The sequence below is a fragment of the Poecilia reticulata genome, linkage group LG23 (assembly GCF_000633615.1).
Source record: "Poecilia reticulata strain Guanapo linkage group LG23, Guppy_female_1.0+MT, whole genome shotgun sequence".
NCBI classification, from domain to species: Eukaryota; Metazoa; Chordata; class Actinopteri; order Cyprinodontiformes; family Poeciliidae; genus Poecilia; species Poecilia reticulata.
In genome coordinates, this window is record NC_024353.1 from 15,395,891 (window position 1) to 15,418,703 (window position 22,813).

The 22,813-nt window shown below is 40.0% G+C and overlaps 1 protein-coding gene across 1 annotated transcript; it reads left to right on the forward strand.

The window, feature by feature from the left end:
* The first annotated feature begins 2,051 nt into the window (after nucleotides 1-2,051).
* Nucleotides 2,052-21,699, forward strand: LOC103459656 (aryl hydrocarbon receptor nuclear translocator-like protein 2). Its single transcript, XM_008401413.2, has 18 exons — nucleotides 2,052-2,153; nucleotides 2,740-2,850; nucleotides 10,363-10,477; nucleotides 10,618-10,656; nucleotides 10,733-10,774; nucleotides 10,909-11,066; nucleotides 11,143-11,225; nucleotides 12,761-12,853; nucleotides 13,316-13,433; nucleotides 13,519-13,668; nucleotides 14,859-15,096; nucleotides 15,553-15,659; nucleotides 15,779-15,929; nucleotides 16,011-16,066; nucleotides 16,259-16,370; nucleotides 17,410-17,488; nucleotides 17,596-17,698; nucleotides 18,249-21,699. Exons 1-18 carry the CDS (start codon nucleotides 2,066-2,068, stop codon nucleotides 18,395-18,397), a joined length of 1,992 nt encoding a protein of 663 aa, XP_008399635.1. The 5' UTR covers nucleotides 2,052-2,065; the 3' UTR covers nucleotides 18,398-21,699.
* The last annotated feature ends 1,114 nt before the right edge of the window (nucleotides 21,700-22,813 follow it).

Genomic DNA, 22,813 nt, shown 5'->3' on the forward strand with positions numbered 1-22,813 from the left:
TGGTATTTACTCCTGACATTTCTACTCTGAAACATCAGAATTTGTTTGCAATATCTCTGTTTCGGTATCACCTGACCACGCTGATGTTCTGATGGGCAGCTGAAGTGCGTGTGTGGAATCTTTCTCCATTACTTTCTCCACAGACTCTTTATAAATGGGTTAATGAGCTTCCCGCCGCCACGTGACCCTCGGGTTATATAATATATAGGTCAGCACGTTTCTCGCTGGCACGTGCAGCCTTCTTTCTTACGTAAAGTCTCGTGCAAAGGTCTCGAATAACACTATGTAGGTGAGCGCCGAAGATCGTCGATACTAGTAATGACCTATCACTTCTCATATATATCTGATCCTTTGTCCTACAAAACTCCTCAAAGTAAATGTTTTTCCTAAACCACACAATAGTCTACTTCTGTTTTCCCGCCTCCCCCTCAATTACCCTTCATGTTTTAGAATTTGCTATATAAAATCAGTTTTCCATTTGTTTTAGAATTTGTTCAAAAGAAATCATCTAAATGCTCCAGCAAAAAGCCCTTAAGTTTATCAGGCTTACTATAAAACACTAAATAAATCAATTTACAAAGTACTCATATTCAATGCAACCCCTAGAGAACCTTCCAAATGTTCCTTGTGGCTCAAAGGTTGTGTTTGATTGTCTCCAGACCACAGCAGGGTTTAAATCAGACCAAGCTCTGCTATTTAATCTTTGTTATTTGCTGCCGTGCACATTGTTTTGCGTACTTCCCCATTTAAAGACCTAAAACCTCCATATTAAAACTTTTTAACACATTTAACTCTTGTGTAACTGTGGGGTCATGTGGTGGCACAGGGGCACCATGTATTGAGGCCTTGGTCCTCGTGGTGGTGGTCGCAGGTTTGATTCCCAGCCTGGTGACATGCTGCATGTCTTCCCCCTCTCTCATTACCCTCCTTCCTGTTGAACTACCTTCAAATAAAGGCCACTAGAGCCAACAAAAAAAACAACCTCCTGTGTAACTGTGTTTCTGGATTTGCTAAAGCACACAAACAGATGAAAAAAAATTACTTTTACAGCCTACCTTGCCTGGATACAATCTTAGATTGAGACTATTGAGAGGTAAAATTATTATAATCCAACAGACTGTCAAAAACATTTTATATGTGAAATAATTAAGTAATGTATCAATGTTTGAAATGAAATGAAGACATACTTAAGTGCAGTATTGCAAATATAGATGGTGAATTAAAAGTTGAATCCATTAATGTTAAAGATGTATGTAATTATTTCAGAATCTATTTAGTTAAAATATGCTACAATTTATCATTGAATAATTAAAACTGTTGCTATGGCTCATTAAATGGATCCTAACATTTGGGTGGTTAATCTGCCTCATGCCTATCAGGTGAATTTGTAAACTGTACTCTAGCTCCATATGTTGCTTTTGAAATAACTACTTCTTCCTTTATGAGCAGCCTTTAAGCATATCAAAAAATTAGACTTATTACACTCTAAAAATGACAAAATGACAGCCTCTTAGTAGCTTCGGCAAGCATCTTTACTTTTTTTTTTTCTTTTATTAAGCAGGTTGAATTGCACATTTCTGACCAAAAAAGGTACCCTAGCACATCATCGTCTGAACAGGTGAATATCTTCACTTCATCAGGGAAGAAGATTAGGGCCACGGAAATTTGGATTTCAGAATTCAGATTGGTTTTCCTCATTGTTCTGACTTTCATCCTCTAAGAAAAAACACTTCTGAGAGTAAAGTCAAAATTCTAGGGGGGGGAAGCCAATTTTTTCAGTGCCCTTAATCCTCTTCCGAAGTCAATTGTTCAAAAGTATCCAAAACTGTAATTGTGAAACAAATACTTTCTGTCATTACACTGGCATTTAGTAAAATAAATATTTTTTACAATCTTAAATGACCAGGGATAGGAATGGTTTAGTTTGACAAAAAAAAAAAAAATACATAATTTATAATGTAGAATGTTTTGGATGAAAATTGATTTGAAAAAAGAAACAGAGTGAGACCTCACTTCTCTCGTTGCTCAGAAAGGAAGGGAGCGAGAAAGCTTGCAGCGGTGTCAGATGGGTGACGCGCTCCGGGCTCTTATTGAGGTCACCGAAACGTGTACTACACGGGGAGGGGAAGAGGAAATCTTCCCTCTGCGCTGTCGTAAGTGACCTGGCTCTATTCGGCATGAATCAAAAATTAATTTATCAGCACTGCCGCACGCTCACTGCACAATTCCTGTCAGGCCATTTAATTGTCCTTCAAATTGATTACCTGTCATACGAAACTGCAGTCAGAGTTGTATTTTGTTCAGCTTAATCGTACAATAATAACTACTGGCATAAACTTTGTCGTTTTTCTGTGACTGGCTCTATTAAATTACATTTGCAAAAAAATATATATCTTCAGAACGTTGCAGCTTTTTCGATTGTGGACCTGAATGAACCATAGAGGTAGCTAATGGAGGACAAGACCGGCGTGAACTCTCTCCTCCTTTCCCCGTCCGCTATTGAAAATGGGTGTTCCTCTCTCACACATCCCTCACGTTTCTACCCCCACCACACCCCACTCCACTCCACTCCACTCACATCGTTCTGTGTAAAGAAAAAAAAAGGAACTACGCGCGGAGGAGGAGAAGGGTGATGGAGGGGGGGAGGGGGGTTGAAAAAATGAAGTCAATTATACAACACCCCGGCTATCTGAAGCTCCCTCCTTCCCACCGTCTCTTTTATGCATTACACCACAACAGCTGGTGTCTCAACATGCGCGGCGGCTCTCCGTAGCCTTCACCCGGAGCACCGGTTCCAGTCCGCAGGCATGTCAACCGGGGGCTCCGACAGCACGGCGGACAAACCGGCAGGTAAGCCCTTATGCTCTGGTTGTCAGTACTTTACTTTGAATTGATGCTACAGTTATTTTTTGTTGAACTCCTGCTTCACCTTATTTCCTATTTCTAGCGAAAAACATATTTAAATTGAGATACATAATATGTAAAAAGTCTGTTTTGACTCTTTTATTGTTTAGAGTAATTCAGCTACTTGTCAGTGAGGTTTAGTGTCCCTCTTGGTGTCAGGGTTTAGCCACAGTAGCTTTCCGTATGAAATTAACGCTGCTGAACTATATTGTTGAGTTATCTAGTCGCGCGCTCCACGTACTTTGCTTCATTCAATGTCCGACCAACCGCAAGCTTTCGCATGAAGCGCCTTTGTTGGCTCTTCACCAGGCAACGCCGCTATGACGAAATATATAGCACCTCCCAAGTTTTACAATTTAAATCATTGTTATATTTCTATCTTTATCCTCGAAGCTGGCGGTCAGCCTTTCTTTATGTTTGACCCGACCGTCACCAAGAAGAACTGCCCCGACAAGAGCTTAGCTACTCTGCGTCACGTGTTTCCACGAGATACTGTTTCTCTCTCAGGCTCCCTCCAGAAAGTGGGTCAGTAGATCAGTAGAGCAGCGCTGCCTTCACCGTGCAGCAGGGGGAGGCAGCTTGGTTCCTGCGGTGGCCGAGAGCCGCTGAATAGGTCCAGGGAAGAGTGCAGGAATGTGAAGCATGAAAAGACTCAAGAAAGTCCCACAATACTTACAGGCATAGGAATGCCCCTCGAAAAATGGGGTTTGATCAATTTATACGTGACGTTCTGACAACGCAAAACTCATTTCGGTATAGGTCATATGAAAACTCAACAGCAGTGTTTAAATGCAGCCTGTCATTAAAATACATAGTGACTTTTCCTCAATAAATGAAATGTGCTTGTAAATGAACAGTTCCAAAAATTAAGATCTGTGGAGTTCTGTTTATTTCAGGCATATTCGAAATAAACAGTTGTAAGTTGAAAATATTCTACCTACCCTACATTTACGACAGAACAACTCAAATGTCTGCAAATTAAGACTTAAATAGGCAAAAATAATTAAATAAGCTGAACTCCCTTGTATGTCCTGCACGAAAAAAGCATGTATGATTGTTTTTTAACGCGCGCACCATGTGCATATGGGCTGTTGTCTTCAACGCAGTTGTCTTGGGATTGATCCCCTTTGCTCCATGTTTTCCATTTCTCTCTCCTTCCTTTGTCTTGTCCAATTGCTGTGTAAAGCAGTGTTTTTAAGAAACTAATGCCTAAAAACACTGTGCTTATTTTTAATATTTTAATTAAGTAACTTAACATTTTTAGGTGCATTTCCCCTACATATCCTTGTTCAAACATTTAAACTTCACCCGCAATTAAACTGTGAATATATACAGCGCATTGCCAAAGTCTGAACACCACCCTGAACTTTTTCATTAAAGTTGTAATTTGGTTGTATCTTGGGCATAAATAAGGTTCACTGGTGTTAGTTTCCGTAATAGTCTTGCATGTTGTGCAAAAGCAGCTCCGGCATCACGGATATCAAATCATGACCTCAAACTCTGCTGGAGAATAAAGAGTCATCCGAGTCTCGCAGCATGTTTACAATGACCTTAAAACAGATCTGGCTCTGGAATTGCTGCCTCAGTTCCTGGATACATAGATAGCAGCTCTAAGAATAACTCAAACTCTTCCTGATGTTTCACCAGAACCTTGTTCTTCTTAACAGAAGTGAGTGTAAAAGTCAGCTAAATATCAGTCTTGATCCATATTTATCCATATTAAAAAAAAAACTTTAGACTTGTAGGATTTGTAGAAGCTAATTTTCTTCAATGCAGCCGTCCAGGGTTTCCTAACTTCCTAACTTTGGAGCAATTGATGTATTTTTCTCTCTTTTTTTACCCATTTTCTGTCTGAATAGAGCAAATGAACGTCTTTTGGACTGAAAAAACCCCCAACAACTTTGGCTGCTTTTGTCACTCATTTTACATGGAATCCTTAAATGTTAATATTATCAAAAGTTTGTCAAATTATTATTCAGGAATAATAACAAATATTAAACAGATCTGGCATTAGGAAATGGTAATGATTTCAAATTAGAACGTGTTTTATTTATAGCAAAAAGCCAAAAAAAAATACTCAATTTTTTAAGCCTTAACAACAACTTAACAAGAACTCAAACAAATTGTTTAACAGAAAAAACGTAATTACTAAAAAACAAAGCAGACTCAACTACTGGCTGATCAAACTGGTTTGATCTGCAAGCTAAGTGCCAAATATCTAAAGGTTATCTAAACGCAGAGAGCTTATTAGTTTACTGGTTATCTTTAATTAGCAATAATCAAACATCAAGCTAAATACGTCAGCAACGCATAAATGAAAGAAAACATTCAATATCTACGCTACCTCCATGACAGAACGCTGCTTATTGTTTCATGCTTAGCACTTCCTGTGTACAATGCCTCGCAAAATTCTTCAACCAAGAGAACCTTTCACATGTTGCGTGCAGTTAAATATATATATATATATATTTTTTTTTTTAACAAAGAAGACTTTTAAGATTTTAATATGCAATGTGAAAAAATTCAATCACTATGAATACATTTACGACCAAATAATTGAAGGAAAAAATTAGGTCATATGTAGAAAGCATCCAATGTGTTTTTTTCTCCATCCCTCAAATTAAAGGGCAGATTTTTCACAAATTTTTAGTGTGTGATTATACTGTAATGAAATAATTGTAACCCTTTTTAACTGTGCTTATATTCACATTTTCTCATGCACATTTGGAGCATCGTGTTGAAGGTTGAAACACATTTGCAGAGTAAGTTCTGATGCCTTATTTACACACACATGCCATTTAACAGCCCAAGCCTGCACAGCTCGAGGTTTATAACAGTCACACGTAGCATGAAAATAACGCTTTATGTAGCTTGGTTGATTTCTCTCCAAACTACTATATGGAAACATGCCTGATTCACATGTTCTTTTTTGCAACATGTTAAAATTTCAGTCAAAATTGGCATGACAATTGGATGGAATCATGTCTGCTGGCCCATTTTAAGGGTTTGACGTAAAGTATCAATTAAGAACGACTGATAAATTCACCTTAAGTTAAGATTTTTTATGATTTCTTAGAATGGAGGAATTGCATAATGAACTGGTGTAAATTGTGTCCTTTAGACCTGAAACAGTTTTTTGTCCTCTTCTTGCCTATTTTATTAATTTCTAAGCACTTTCTGTAAAGATCATGATCACTTTGTGGACAGAAAATGGAAAAACAAGCATTCAAAATCCAAAAACATGCCTGACTACAAAGTACTACAATATTAAGCTATACCATGTTCTGTATTTCTGCTATAGCTTGGCTGTGTGCTTGAAGCTATAGATGTTATAATTCAACAGCTTCAAGAAAACTCATGAGTTTTTCTGAAGAATATCCTGACCTAAACTGGAGACTATTTCTACTCATGACTGGGTCTCTTTATCTCTTTATCTGCAGGGACCTTATGTAAGTTTGTTTGTGAATTAGCATAAATAAGTGAATTAAAGACACGTGCAGCCAGTTGTCAAGCAGCTTGGGCAATTTTCCAAGGTCTTTTGATTCTAAAGTGAGTTGATGCATTGTGTTAAAAAGGGATTTTTTCCCCCCCTCTGTGAATCATTTAAACCCAAATCAGGTCGTTTATTGTCCACCAACAAATTCTCTCAAGGTATTCAAGTGGAATTAAACAGAAAATTGTGCTTCCGCCTCATCCCTTCGCTTAAATTAAATTAACATCCTAATTTCCACCTCCTGAATGTAAAAAAAATTACAGTTTGCATTTGTTCTAGTTGATTTGTTTGCAAAATAAACAAGTAAACGTCGGTTGTGTAATTCGCCCTGCAGGGGCCTCTCCAGGCCCCTGCAGGGCCTGGAGAGGCCAGGCCCTGCAGGCCTGGCCTCTCCACAGTGATCCTGTCACCGCTGGTGTGACTCAGTGTTTCCCATATATGTTCGTTCAAAGCATGAAACCTTCAACAACCTTAGCTGAATGACACAAAGGTGGTAAAACCACCTGATGAAGGACACAGTGTGCTGTGCTGGATCAGCTGCAGAGATCCATGGTGGGTGGAGGAGAGAGCTGGTGTTTCCACTAGTGCATCAGTGACCCACTAAACGGCACCGGAAAGATTAAAGAAAATATGTCAGTGAAATTCAGTTTTTTCCCCGCTGCTGGTTTAAATCTTCCTGTGTACTCCCAGGTGTCATTTAAGCCAGAGAGGGGTCACTATGACATGTATTTTACGTTTAGTTCATAATTAATAAATTTTTATTCAGATTGCTGCTCTGAAGCAATTACTTAGCCCTTTCACAGTCTTAAGAGACATGGTCAATTGGACTCCGCAAGCTGTTTACCGTGTGTGATGCCTATCGGGTTGCACTGACCTCATGTTTGCTTTTACGAGGCTTTGTATGTGTGTGTGTGTGCGTGCGTGTGTGTGTGTTGTGTGTTGTGTGTGCATGCGTGTGGTTGTTACTGCAGAATCTGTCCTGAAAGCACAATCTGTACCATGAGCTAATTTGCACTTGTGTGAAAAGAAATATTTCCAGGAAGGGTATGTTTTTATTGCTTTTTCCTTTTTGTGTGACAATGTAATCATAAAAATAGAATATGATTTAAGGGGAATAACAAGAAATAAAGAAAGTCGACTTAACCGCAAGACTGCTTCTGAAAAAAAAATCAAGTAAATTTACGTACAACAATTAAATCTAAGGAAAAGTAGGCTAATAAAGTAATTTTTCATTAGCACATGGTATATAGTATTGTTCAGTCCAATAACACTTTTAGTTATTTTCATAAAACGTGATTATTGTAAAAATAAAGTTGTTTTTTTTGTCCGTGATGAGTCCACCAGAGGTTGCTTTGATGGTAGCTACTAGCTAACAGTCCAGTGGGTCCAATCTTCTGCTTATAATCTGTTAACTAAATTATGACAATTATTATTCATGTTAATATGATTTGATTCGTTAAGAGAATATCAACATTGTCTAGGAAAGAAGGTTCTCTTAGAACAAATTTTAAGGCAATTTTAATTTATATAAATAAATATGTTACACTTTGTTGATGCACATTTTAAGAATTATCTGAAATTATTTCTTAAGCGCAAATGAGTTGACCGTACGATCTTGCTTCCAGAACAGATTGTTTCGGGAACTGTCAGTCTGACGGGACACTCTGCTTCCTCGCTGGAGGATTAAACTCAAAAAGAAGGCAATCTACTTAAATCACCTAATACATTACAATTAGCCATGAAAAATCCAGTCAATAATTCAACCGAGGTGCTATGTTGGTCAGTCGCAGTCAGCTATCTCATTATAAAGTGTTCCTCACGTGCAGGTTTTATTTTTTGTAAATGGATGTCACAATTTAAAGAATTCACCCGAGAGTTGTAAGTAGGTCAGCGTTCCAGCGGTTATACAAGGATTAGGCAAGACACAGAACAAACCTTATTTACGCACACGTGCCATTTAACAGCCCAAACCTGCACAGCTCGAGGTTTTGAATGGCAGCGTTCAGTCGGCACGTCACAGTTCGCCTGGAAACGGATGACTCCAGAGCAAGACTGAGGCCAAGCAGATAAGTTTGAGTGTTTTGAGAAAGTAATGTGTCTGGAAGCTGAAGGATAAAAGAGTGAGGGGAAATGGTAGGATTCTTGAGAAGTTAGCTTTTTTAAAGTAAAATACAGCTGGAGGGAGATGGGTAATAAACATGAGCGGGTTTTCGAAGACAATTTACCCTAAATTTTCACAAGTAGTGAGTCACCCAATCATTTCCATAGATTGGGTATTATTTACAGCACTCGGGCTCGATCTGCTTCTACACAAATTTATGACAGAGCGGGACGTTCTCAAGCATCGCAATTTCACAACTGGACTGTGCAATGAGTCCAGTTGGAGAGCTTGGACAGTTTGTTGGTATAGGTTTCTATGGCTAAAAGTTGCATCCAAACCTTACCTCATCAAATTCAAAGTATTGGATTTAGCAATGCAAAGCACACCACCAGTGGATTCTAGAGCAGTTCTCTGGAGTGGTTACCGTATTTTTCGCACTATAAGGCGCACCTAAAAACCTTCAATTTCCTCAGAAGCCGACAGTGCGCCTTTTAATCCGGTGCCCTTTTATATATGGACTAATATTGAGCCACAACAGGTCTAGCAACTAGGGTAAGCAGCCGCCGACTTCATTTTTGCCCTTAGAAGAATAAGCGTGCGGTGCATGCTGCGATAGTTGTAAGAAGGTTGGTTCGTAATCTATTAATAAAGTTTGACTGACCTATCTACCTGCCGACCGTCTAGAATCAGGTCGTCTGCAGGTCATTTAGCACCACGTTCTCCACGAACATGCTGTGTGCGAACGGAGAAGGGTGACCATCGTCCTGCCACCCTACAGCCCAGTCGCGGAAGGCTCTCCTAGCCAACCGGAGTCGGACTGTTTTGTTAACATTCCCTTTTGTGCAGCTCCATCTAGTGGATGGATAACGTAACTCCAGCCTCTACTGTAGCGTCTCTACTTTTATGCGCCTTATAATGCGAAAAAAGTATATGAAAAAAGTTTTAAAATAGGCCATTCATTGAAGGCGCGCCTTATAATCCAGTGCGCCTTATAGTACGAAAAATACTATAATCAATTTTCTCTGTTTGGCACTCCATTGGGCAAGTCTGGATTTGGCAGTTGCCAGGAGAACGGCACTTGCCTGACTACAATGTGTTAAGTTGTTTATTTAATTGAAGAGATTAGTAACTGCAGGGCGCCGTTGCTTGAAGACAGTAACACTACTGTTTCCTCTGAACGACGAGACTCAGAAGTTCTCAAACCAGAACATCTCCTCTCCACACTTGCACCTGACGTCCTGTCTGTCAACACCAGTAACACGACCAGTTTCAGGGTCAGCACTGGTGGAGAACAACATGCTGAAGGAACAAATTTGACTCTGTACCCAGAACAAGCACACAGCTTTTGCTTTCGGAAACTAGAGACCAGACATCTTCTAGAAGTGATATGTGCATCTCATCTCAATTTACTCAACAATGCCCACAGCATGTCTTTAGGGACACCGTCATAAGCTGCTACAAACCCATGTGAACTGGAAAATCAAACTGAACAGTTGGTCTTAACTAACTTTCAAGCACCCTTGAATAAACCTCAATAGGAACCACAGCAGGCAAAATACTGTACCTCATTTTTTTCTGCTTTATTTTTTCTTGACATCCAAGAGTCGGCTGGCATGAGAGACCGCTATGGTTAGTAGGACACAACAATGTTTAAATATGTGATACCGGAAAAGTTTTTTCCCAATGAATGTCAAGACACAAGGTCTTCCATCAGACTATTGTCCAAAGTTCCCAACTGTTTCTATTTGCGTTTTGCGTCCTGCTGTTACCCTGATACCGTGTCACAACCTGGGCCCTTTTTGGGCTCCAGGCTGCAGTGTTCACTTGCAGCTACATCCGTGTCCTGCTTGTCCTCACATATTAGATCGAGCTGCAGAAGAGGAGGAGGGGCCAATCCAAGCAGGATCCACGATGCCATCTGTCGAGCTGCCAAGGAAACGGAAAGGGGAGGTGGAGGAGAGGCCAGACACCCGTGTACAGTAAGAGCGGGTGTTGTCTAAGGCAATAAACAACCTTGGTGTCGTTTTACTCATATGTGGTATCATAAACGTGACACTGTCCAATGGACAAATTGTCCCTGTGGAGTATTAAATGACTCGCATCGTCTCTGATCTCACAGGCAAAGCCTCAACTGCAACTTGGAGGATGACCTCAGCAGGTACACACGACCTTCAGGTTATATATGCTGATTATGGATGATACATCAAGTTTGATTTTGATCATTTCATTTGTAGATCTGAGGGAGAGGATCAGCAAGCCAAAATGAAATGCTTCAGGTGAATCTCTATTCATGTCTGGATCATCTGAGTAGTTAAGAAACTTTTGACGTCAAAGGTTCTTCACTGAATTTATTACTTTATTTTACAATCATCAAAATTTAGATAGTAAAAATGGAAATATGTACCTACAGGGAGCCTCACCGACAGATTGAAAAACGACGGAGGGACAAAATGAACAACCTGATTGATGAGCTTTCCGCCATGATTCCTGCGTGCCAGCCCATGGCAAGAAAACTTGACAAGCTAACTGTTCTTCGGAAAGCTGTACAACACCTGAAAGCCCTCAAAGGTACTTCATAACCGTTCGCACTGCTGTTGAAAATGTGGGTAAAGATGGTCTAAAAGTGGATTCTGTTTGGTTTCAGCTGGGGCGAGTGGTGCCTTTGCCGATGCCAAGCACAAGCCTTCCATCCTGCCTCACGATGACCTTCGGCACCTTCTGCTCAGGGTAAAATTCTAAAAGCTAAATTGTTTGATTTGATTATTGGAAAGTCTTGGTGCAATTTACAAGGACAGCACATGAAGTCACCCACTTCTTATCAGCTCTTAAAACTAGGTATCTAGATAACGTGAGATCAGCTGCCCCTTGAATGACTCCACTTAAGCAACGGGACAGATGGCCTTACACTTATCCACCCATCCGTTTTCTTGCACCCTGGGGTTCACCCTGGACAGGTCGCCAGTCTGTCGCAGGACAGGCCTTACACTTAATTTTGGAATATTTTTGAAAACTGCTTAGTTCATTTTATAACTAAGCATTTTTGCCTGTAAAGTACCTTAGTTTAAACAAACCCACATCACCAACCCTCCACCACTGTGTTTGATAGTTTTCATTAGGAGTTTGTGTTTGCTATGTCCAGATATCTGCACTTTGGTCTTCTCTGTCCAAGTTACATTGCTAAATTACAACTATCAATTTTTCAGCAGAAATTTTAAAACCAAAATTTGTTCTGTTCCTTTCAGAGTTTATGTTTTCTCCTGGCAAGTTTATTAAAACATTCAGTTCAACTATACTTAGCTTCAAAACAGCAACTTGGGATGCATTCACAGAAACCCTGTTTTCCCAAACTTTAGTTTGTTTGCCTAGAAAGTCAGATTTGTTTGGGGAGGTTTGAATGTTCACATAATCTTTGATGTGGATAAGCAAACTCTTGTCTAGGTTCAATAGAAGCGAACTCTGGTGTGTTTCCAGAGCTTATGTGAATGCAAAGCGGACAGGAGAGCGATCCAAAGCCAGAGAGCAGCCTAAAAAGCAGGGGATTCTGGGTATATGCAACCAAAACAAACTCTTGAGTCTAGCACTAGATGGAGAAATTCCTTGCAGTGTTTTGCCAAAGACAAATCCTACAACAGCTAAAATCTAATGCCACTTCATTTTGTTTGCATTTTGGGATGAAGGAAGTTACTCTTAGTGTCTTCTTCACAGGTTTTTGTGTTGGTTTTTTCTTTGGTTATTGTGGTTTTCTGTGGTTACAGCAGGTTAAACATGTTTTTCAATGGGTTTGGTTTGTTTGACACAGTGCAGTGTGAAAGTGAACCGCAGCAGCTGAAAATGTAACAGATGTTGCAATTTTGGTCTTCAATTAAACAGCCAAGACATGAGTTGTTGCTTTTTCAGTCATGTCTTGCATATCACTAAACCCTCACCATAACCAGATTATTTTCAATAGTGGTGCAGCAGAGTTGTACCTCACTCCATAAGTTCTTCCCACTTGCATCATACCCCTTCCATTGTCTTACAACGTTAGCAGTTTCACCCTTTGAACTTTAAAAGCTTGACACATCTGTTCTCACACTCCTCAGAACAGGGAGCCCATATGTTATAGCTTGGATTTACTAAAGCCAGTCTTCCCAGTCTGGGATTATGGCTTCGGTCACATGCCTCAACTGTAGCCTAAACTTTCCCACAACATGTCCACTTCCTCTTTTTTTTTTTTTTACCGGCTTTTTATTTCTCAATATTCTTGGTGTCTTCATGTCAAGGCAGCAGATGGCTTCCTGCTAGTTGTAAGGTGCGATCGGGCGAAGATCCTGTTCATCTCAGAGTCTGTCTCCAAGATCCTTAACTTCAGCAAGGTTTGTTCGGTCTATACTGCACAGTTTGTTGTCAGTATTTATGCTTGATTAAAAAAAATTAAAATAAACAAAACTAGAATTTTGATGAAGTCTTGACACAAATGAGAATTTACACTGAGCCCATGAAAATGCAGTGGTCAGCTGTACCATGCAAAAATATTTATAGCATTGGAAGTTTTGCCATTAATTTATGTTGTTCTATCCCACAAATTCCCAATAAAATATGTTTGTAGTTATAACGTGAAAAATGTGAAAATTCAAAGATCATGCAAACTTTTACAATCTGTTTCAAACCTTGAATAATCTTTGATTTGGAGTTAGACTCACTCAACCGTTAAAACAAAGCCTAAACTCTATCGTACTTTAAATTGAATATGTACTGATTAAATGCTGAATGACTCGCACCATAAGTTTTACAAATTGAAGTCAGTAAAATCATCAATACATGCGTTTCTCTTCCAGTTGGAGCTGACCGGCCAGAGTTTGTTCGATTTCATCCACCCCAAAGACATCCACAAGGTGAAGGAACAGCTCTCGTCCTCAGAGATGCCCCCCCAGCAGCGCCTCGTCGACGCCTCCAGTAAGACTGCAGGCGAAATCGAACTAGAGCAAACCAGACGGGAATCCGGTGCTTTGTGTCAGAACTTGTGGTTTTCTCTGTGCAGCGGGGGTTCAGGTCCAGGCCGAAGCCCCGGCCAGGCCGTCCCACTTGGCCACCGGAGCCAGGCGTTCCTTCTTCTGCCGCATGAAGCACAGTCGGGTCACAGGGAAGCACGAAGGCAAGCACTCGCTGCCCGCCGCTTCTAAGAAGAAAGGTGAATTCCAGTTTGTCAGATTCTGAAATGGCCGTTCTGCTGCACGCCTGCACCGCATTGCTCTTTTTGGTGGTGAGTCAGGGTCTAAACAGGAACAGAAGTCTTTGGTTCATACAGGTGAAAAAAAGGATGTGGTGAGGTTCTGTCAGAGTGGTTAGAGGTAGTAGTACTTCGTGATCCTGCTATTAACCAATTTATTGTTTGGATTAAATGTTCATAAACTGCCTGAAGTAAGAGTTAGTAAAGTTTGAGGAACTAGATAAAAATATAGGATCCATCAGTTCATAAACAAAGGAAGAAACAACCAATATTCTTCAGTCAAAACTTATTTTGTTCCACTTTTGTGAGTGACTCTAAATATTAAAAAATGTTTTTATTTGTCTCTTTTCACTAAAAATAAAAAGAGGCAATTTAAAAGACAAAAAGTTGGTCTGCGTAACAACAAACAAGTGAAGTGGTCCAGGATCTGCTGAAATGACATGACTCGAGGTCTGGCGCCATCTTGTGGTACAACTTGCTCACTACATTGGGGAATCGGTAACCTTCCAGGTGCCTCATGCTTTTAGTTTGCGCTGCAGCTTAAAATGTTGTGTGCATCTGTACTCAACCCCAGTCCTTCATACAACAACGTTTTACTGCCTTTACAGCTGCATTTTGTCTCTATCAGCTTTGCACATGTGGAGGATTCTTTTTGTTTTTAATTCACCAATTAGTTCATGCAAAACAAGCATTGTACACTAGCAAAAAGAGGCACGGATCTACAAAATAACCAATTAAATATAACCAACACCAAAAACAAACAAAAATGGGAACAAATTAAAACGGATCTAGGACAAAGACAAAAATGTAATTGTTTAACATATGTGGGTTCATTTTTTCTTCTTTTCATCTTCATTTTTTGATTTTTTAAAATTATTATTATTATTTATTATTATTATTTTTTTTACATTTCTTGCATTAAATAATCTTCCTGTGTGGTTTGGGTTGTTCTACTGAAAGGTGAACTTCCACTAACTCTATCTCAGCCTCCACCAGGTGTTCAAACCCTCTGAGGTAACCTAACCCTGCTTTAAGCATCTCTGTTCCTTTTTTTGATGCCGCTTAAGAACCAACATTCTCCAACAAACAAACATAAACTCCCACTAAAACACGTCGAGCGTCGTCGCCTCACGCGTTGTTTCTGCCTGCAGAGACCTACAGGTACTGCACCCTCCACTGCACCGGATACATGCGGACCTGGCCGAGCGGCCAGCTGGACCCGGAGGGCGACGCCGTCGACAAGGAGATGCCCAGCCTGAACTGCCTGGTGACGGTGTGCCGCCTCCACCCCCACGTCTCCCACCAGCCCCTTAACGACGTTAACGTCAAGGCCACCGAGTTCGTAACCCGCTGTGCAATCGACGGCAAGTTCACTTTTGTAGATCAACAGTGAGTTTCCACTTTCTAACTACGTCCATCCGCACCATTGATCTTGTCCTCCCCCCCATACCCCCTAAAAACTCCTGCACCACCACCACCCTTGCCATCGGTTACGGGTTTGCTCTGAAGCCACGGTTCGGCTGAGAAAGGAATGGCAGAGGCTTGTTGTGGCGTCGATTCCTCTGTCAGTGGAGATAATCCTTTCTGTCTTTGCCGTTGTTTCTCAGAAGAAGCTGTGCATCTTGATGGCATCACATGACAATCTCTTCTCACTTTTTTGGGAAGTAATTACACAACACCAATAACGTAAAGTGATTCAAGTTTATCCAATTTCTGGTGTGAAATGTTGAGGCTGCTATTCAGCTTTTGCTAGAATGCATTTTATTGGACACAATCTTGGGAGGTGGTAGGAAAGACAGAGAATGGCTGAATAGTTAAACTCCACCCTTTCTGTTTCCTACACAGAGCCACGACAGTCATCGGTTATTTGCCGCAGGAAGTTCTTGGCACCTCCTGTTACGAGTACTTCCACCAGGACGACCTGCAGCACATGGCGCGGAAGCACCGGCAAGGTGATGGAGCAAACTGTAATCGTAGAAAACCCTAACTTTCAACACCTGGAGGAAGGTTTTCACGCGTCATTTAGAAGTCCTTAGAAGTTCTTTTTGATGAAGTCCAATGTCTTGTGCAGTTCTTCGAAGCAAAGAGAAGATCGAGACCCAGTGCTACAAGTTCAAAACAAAACACGGCCCCTATGTTACACTCCAAAGCCAGTGGTTTAGCTTCACCAATCCGTGGACCAAAGAAGTCGAGTTCATCGTCTCTTCGAACAGGGTTATCTCGTAAGTGTGTTTTCCCGCTCAGATTGGGTTCGTGTTTCATGCATTATATCTGCAAGCTGCAATGCTGCTCTGCACCAACAGGGGGCCTGGTCACACAAAAGACGAAAACGAGGCTGGCAGCTCGAAATCGACTCAGGGTGAGGTTTTCATTCAAAACTGTAAAATCAAGATGTTTTCTTGATCTTGCCTTTCACACTTGAATAAAACCATTTATAGTTTTTCCATCCCTTCCCAAAAGCAGGAAGCTTTGAGTAGATATACTTCATAAAATTAAGTGAAAACATTCCAGGGAAATGAACACTTAATTCTTTGAGGTTTTGCTTTAACAGAAGAAGCACAGCAAATCCCAGAGATTCCTGGCCTCTCCACTGGTGTGGGCACCATGATCTACGCAGCCAGCATAGGGACCCAGATCGCAAACGAACTGAGCGACACATACAGGTAAATGATATGTATGATATGTGAGAAATAAGTCAAATATTTTTAAAACTAGCATGAGAATAATTGGACGGTACCATTAAAAAAGTCCAAACAAGTCATACAAACAAGCAATAAGCCATGTAGAAAGACATGAAGACTGTTGTGACAGAAAATCACACGAAAGGCAGATTTAGGGTGCATTCACACAGTCATGTTTAGTCCGCTTTAATCGAACTCCAGTCTGGTTGTCTGTGTGCTTGGGGAAGTCTGAATACGTAATCAAACTCTGATGCGAACCAAAAAAAAGCTAAATCTGGTCCACCGCCTACAAACCTCAGTCTTGGTTCAGTTGATGTGAAATCTGGTACTGTTCAAATGCATGTGTGAACACCAAGGATTGTAGACCGCTCCAACAGCAGGAAGCGGACTACAGCGCAGGGCATTCTGGGTAAATACAATGAAAACAAATACACAAGTGTAAAACTAGTGGGAGAAATGGCTGATGGTAGTTCACTTGTGGAAAATAAATATAGTACGAATATAAAATGTTAGCGTACTTGAGCATGCTTGAACCCAGACTAATCATCAGTATGATTGAAGTATGTTATTTTGGAACAATGAATTTGGTGCTTAGTGTATTTTAACTGCAAATACATTTTTAGAAAATCACAGTTTGAAGTGTATTAAGTGTACTATCACATTTTTACAAATATATGCAAAGTGTAATTTATAAAGAATTATCCAAAGTATAATTTTACTAATATTTTTAATTGGAACTTAAAGTATATTTTAGAAAAAATATATTTTTGGAAAGTGTTCCAAAATATACTTGTGTCATTGCCTTCCACGGTTCTCAGTGCAGCGACACCACAGGCGAGGAGGAGAACAGGTTTTCCGATTGTTTTGGTTGGTTTGACACAGTGCAGTGTGAAAGTGAACCGCACTGAAAATGTAACAAATGTTGCAATTTTGGTCCCCAATCGAATAGCCCTAGACTAGACCTTCAACGTTTGAGTACCTTAAGCACACATCACCAGAGTTTTATGTCTATTTTTAACAGGGCAAACTCGTCCCCATCGAGTGGAGCTTCTAGTCCATTTGGTTCTGTCCAGGAGAAATGTCCACTCACCAGCAGGAGAGTAAGTTGCCTCACTGCTACTGAAGACCGTCAACCACAGTGTATTTCCAGACACTAACAGTTGGTCTGCTTTAACTTTGAGCTTTAAGGTGTTTCTGACTTTTGCAGACTCCCAGCAGAGAAGAGGAAGCAGGCAGCTCTTCAACCTCCCAGTCCCAGGCTGATTCCAGTAAGGAAGCTGCTGAAAGCAGTGGAGCTCCTGAGAGTGGAGGTAGTTTTAGTTTGTTGGCAACTTTCAAACACAGTACATCAAAATTGTGTGAAAATCAATGTTTGGTACTCCAATGGAAGGAAAATGGTACTTAATAGTTTAAACGGCCTGTTTTAAGTAATCGGGTAATCAGGCTAGCAACAATTAGCAGAATAAGCTAATATTTTATTTCTCAACATTGTATGCATTTAAACACAACTGCGAAGTTTTTGTCAGTAGATGTTGTTCAGTACTGATTTAAAAAATTCAGACCATTGAAAGTGGAAGTAAACTATTGTTATTAGTGAAACTATTGTTACTATTGCAAATATTGTTGTGTTTAGATGGGTGGCAGCCATGATTTGAAACTTGAGACGTATTAGTTTGTGTTCAAATGTAACACATTATGTATTAGCACCTAAATAAACCCAATAAAGCATGCAAGTACCTGCTTAAAAGTAAACGAGACAGGATTTAGGGACAATAACTTGCCTTGAAAACAAAGCCCTGAGTATTGCTGAAAGTTTTAGATGAGAGTTTCTGAAGTTCTTTCCTGTTCGCTGTCCCCCAGGTGAGCCGTCCCAGCTGGACCTGGATCTCCCAGGGCTCAGCAGCTTCAGCAGCGACGAGGCAGCCATGGCGGCCATCATGAACCTCCTGGAGACGGATGTGAACATGAGCCAATCGGGGGACTTTGAGGATTTACACTGGCCTTTCTAGAGGGAGCTCGGACTCTCAGCGCCCCCTCTAAAGTTCTTGTGCCCTTTTTTTTTTTTTTTTTTTTGCCAAATGACACAAACCTGTGAACCGTTTAACAAACTGTTATCTGAAGACTTACCTGTCCTCAACCAAGTGAAGGCGCTGGACTTGTCCTAAAGGTCGCAACATGTCTTACTTGAGGACAGAATATTGTGACTGATCGTCTTGTTGGTTTCTTGGTTCTTGCTCGAAGCATGTTGAGGGTAAAGTGCCCCTGGAGCCAGTGGTGAGTCAGATCTTCCTCAGCGAGACCTTAGCACCTTAAGGGGGGTTTAGACCAACACATTCTACAGAAAACTAAAGGAACAAAGTATTTGCTCTGCTGCCATCAGTTACCAAGGTGGAAGAAGAAGAACGAGACTCCTGACGAATTCAGTGCTGCTATAGAAACTCCTCAAACTTTGAACAGCCGTGTATCCACCGGTACACGGTGAAAACGGTCATGTTTTCCATTACATGGATTATTGTCTTTCTTTTGTTGTTTTTATTTTCATTTTTAAAGCCCTATTTGCAAAAAAAACTGTCAAGTAAAAATGAGATAATTCTCTAAAAGGAGGTGTTTTGTCCAAACTTGTGTTCAGAGATTGTTGAAATAAGAATATTTATCCTACCAGCTCCCCTAGATTTTGGTGTTTAAAAAGTCAGAACCACCCAACTCAATCACCCACATGTGGTTTATTTTTAGTGATGCATAAAAATTCTGAAACTAATTTTGTTGTTATTCTAAAACGAGTAACAATAAAGCATCACAATAAACTCCAACGTTATTAGCACAGGACAGTCAATTATGGGTGCAAACCCAATCGACTAGAGTTGAGGTTCTTTTGTATATCTACCTTGCTTGTAGAAAAATATTCTGCCGCTTTTTATCAATTTTCTTTTCCATACTTTTTTCTCTCTCACTGATCAGGTAGGACACACACACCCTTACTACGCACTTGACACTGTAGCATACACGAATTGGCTACTACAATTTTTTTGGGGCATGTTGGAAGATTTTGCCACATTATTGACACGGCTCACAAAACCCCACATATAAATACTACATGTCCACTATTGCTACAAAAATAATGCGACTATGGCTCACAAATCTGTTACATTAACCCTTTTTATGCCACTGCGTATTGCGTGCTGTGCTATACAGACATCTCTATACTTGAAACTGAAAGTGAAACTGATGGCATGCCCAACTTTCTGATTGATTCATCTAATCATTTAGTTGTTATAATTATCTAAACATTCAGGAGCACACATAAAGCCTAAAGAAAACAAACTGAAAATGAGACGGTGACACAAGTGCAAAAAATAACGTCCCAATCCTGATACAGCCAGACACTGAACAACACACACTTGCTCCTAATAGACATGGACTATTCCACAATGGAAGCACATCAGAAGCAGCATACATTCCTGGATAATGGAGAGTATGGCTTTACAGCATCTTTTCAGTGTTCCCTGGACTTTGGGAAGAGAATCTGACCCACAGCAGCCCAGATCCCCCACCATATTCAACACCTGGCCTGAGGCGTTCCTCCACATGTTCACTCTTTGTAACAGAGACTTTGCCGTTGTCTCACCAAAACACGTGGTTTCAGTTAAGGTTAAGAGAAAAGCTTAGCAAACGCCACATGTTTACATTTGTGATGGTTGTGCAGAAAATGCTTTTATGTGACATCACTCCCACAACAACCAGTTGAAGTGTAAGTTGAATCCCATGGTGGTTTTGTAAGCTAGCTAGCCATTGGCTAGCTTACATAATAGGGTTGTTGTTTCATGTTATGTTTAAACCCACCGGGCGAAAAAATGTCATATTTTACTAATTAGAAGTTATAATCAAATTTAAAATACTTCAGTATTTATTTTAGAGGATTATTAGGAATTTCAATAACTTTGCCTGGAACGTAGATGTAAAGTTATATTTTTTGACATGGATCCCCCCCCACTAAATAAATATGTAAATTAAAGGCTCGGATATTCTAAATTCTTATTTGTGAGATTATGTAACTTCATTAAATAATTTATTTTATGACTTTTTACACATCTTTACCAATAAATCTTGGTGACACGATGAAGGCAGATGAACAATGACACAGCACAGAAAGTACTGTCATTTATTTATGCAACAAAGCCAAATTGTACCAGCTTTCTATAAAACATTTATACGTTTCTGTCAGTGGAATTTTAAGGGTAAGTAGAAGCCAGCTGCAGCAAAACAGTAACACATAGCTGTAACGTAATGATAAAAATAATATAACTAAAACACATTATCTCCAAATTCTATTGCAAAAAAATATTTATTATCAAATAATACATATTTTCATTTGAATCCTTTGGATTATAAGAAAATATGTAATACATTGTTTTATTCACACAGTTCTCATGTTCTCCACAGTCGGCCTGCTGAACGGTTCATTTCGTCTTTTTCTTGTCAGAAACTTTTCCATTTCTGGCTTGAGGATCAAAGCAGTTTGATCAATTTGACTGGCAACCAATCAGAAAATGAGCATCAGAAATAACATTTAAACACATTTTTAAGTTATATTTTAATCTAAACACAAATATTGAAAAACAAAACTAAAATTATGATGAAAAAATTCAGATAAAAAAAAAAAATTAAAATCCGGCATGCCCTCCCCTTATCTTCCCTCCAGCTTTCTGAGGGCCCCACAGCGCCCCCTAAAGGTCCCCCACTTTGAAAAACACTGAACTACTCTCACTCATATTTTCCAGTTCGCTTTCAGGCACAATTTTTACCTTTGCCATGTAAGCAAAAATATGTTGTTTTGTTTTTTGTTTTTTCTGTCAAGCACTCAGATGCTTTATGTGGTCAGCTTGTATATTTTCATGTGCCTTGTCTTGCAGATTGTTTTTATCTGTCATAAGATGCCGTTTGAATTCATATTTGCAAATAGGATTCCTGGGTTGGAAAATAGGCTAAATGTTTGTGAACAAGATGTAATAAGTTTTATTTTCCAACCAGCAAACAAACAGCAGTTGTGACACACTGGATCCTCAAATGTTGAAAATATGACGCTATTGCCTTGAAGACACATCGCTTGTGTTGTAAATCAACAGAAATGAAATTCTTCATCAATTCAAAAACAAAATCGATTCATGTTGTATGTTGGCATGTGTCATATAAATAGAGCACTAATGGATACTGGTCATATCCTGCGGTGAAAAGACGTGTTCTGATGTTTGTATGTTGTATTCAGATGGCTGGCAATGAACACTATGACAGTAAATGATAATTTTTCAGAATATTTAATTCACTCCAGTTTTATTTTCACACCAAAGGTTATTGTAAGACATTAGAGAGGAACCAAGCAAATTAAATTAATTGATTGTGGCGCAGTTGCCTTTATTCATCTCGTTGTCCTTTGTAGAAGCATTGCTTCCTATAAAAGGACATTTATTCATCTTGCCTTGCACAGATAGAACGGAGGGCCGACGATGAGACCAAACTTAGGGAATAGTCTTGATAATTAAAATCGAGTACACATCACATTGTTCATTGTTGAATGCTGGTAATACTCATAAAGGACAACAGGAAACATCACAAGGACTGGGAGGAAAGACATCACTGAAGCCAGCACCATCACAGCCAGCAAGTTACTTGTTGCCCGTCTCTTTGAGGAGGACACACCGTGGGCTTGGTTTTGGGCAGAACTTTTCAGCCATTGTGACCGGACCACACCCCAGAGGGAGGCAAGCATTATCAGGAAGAGACAGGATATGATGATAGACACAGGCACCATCATCCTAACCATATCTTGCATCAAACCTGAGCAATGCAAGAAAGCAAAGTTAACAAGACTTATGGGGGAAAAGATTTTTAGACAAAATCTGAGATCCCAAAATGCATCTAGCTCCTGCATTCTTGCTTTGAGAGACTTGCTAACAAGGCGTTTTGCCTGCTCTGGTAAATGGGACCGCTAGAGTTTTTCTGCCCTACCCAAGCACTTACCAATGGCCAAACAAAAAGTCAAGGTGAGCGTCCATGCCGCTCCAGGAACAGCCATGCGATACTCCCGTCTCCTCAGCCTCAGGTACAGCACCGGACTGACCACCGCCACATAGCGCTCAATGCACATACAGGCTAACAGCAGTGGACAGCCAATCAGGTTGAACATACTGAAGATGTCTTTTGTTATCTTAATTCCATATGGTGAAATGCTAGACACTGAAAAAGTGGATGGCAAGAGTGTTATGGGTTTATAAGAACCTTTGGGAGGCTGAAAGTATATTCAGGCAATGCCAGGGTAAACAGGAACAAAAAAACCCCCCAAAAAAACACTTCTATTAAATATGAATCAACCTTAAGCTCAGATCAGTACAAATACTTACATTCAACAACTGTTGTAACCCATTGTAAGG

Excerpts from the sequence above, each read along its gene's own strand:
- LOC103459656 (XM_008401413.2), top strand. The coding sequence starts at position 2,066 with ATGGGTGACGCGCTCCGGGCTCTTATTGAGGTCACCGAAACGTGTACT. Across the intron at positions 10,775-10,908 it reads GCCAAAATGAAATGCTTCAG|GGAGCCTCACCGACAGATTG; the intron begins GTGAATCTCTAT and ends ATGTACCTACAG. Across the intron at positions 13,669-14,858 it reads CGCCGCTTCTAAGAAGAAAG|AGACCTACAGGTACTGCACC; the intron begins GTGAATTCCAGT and ends TTCTGCCTGCAG.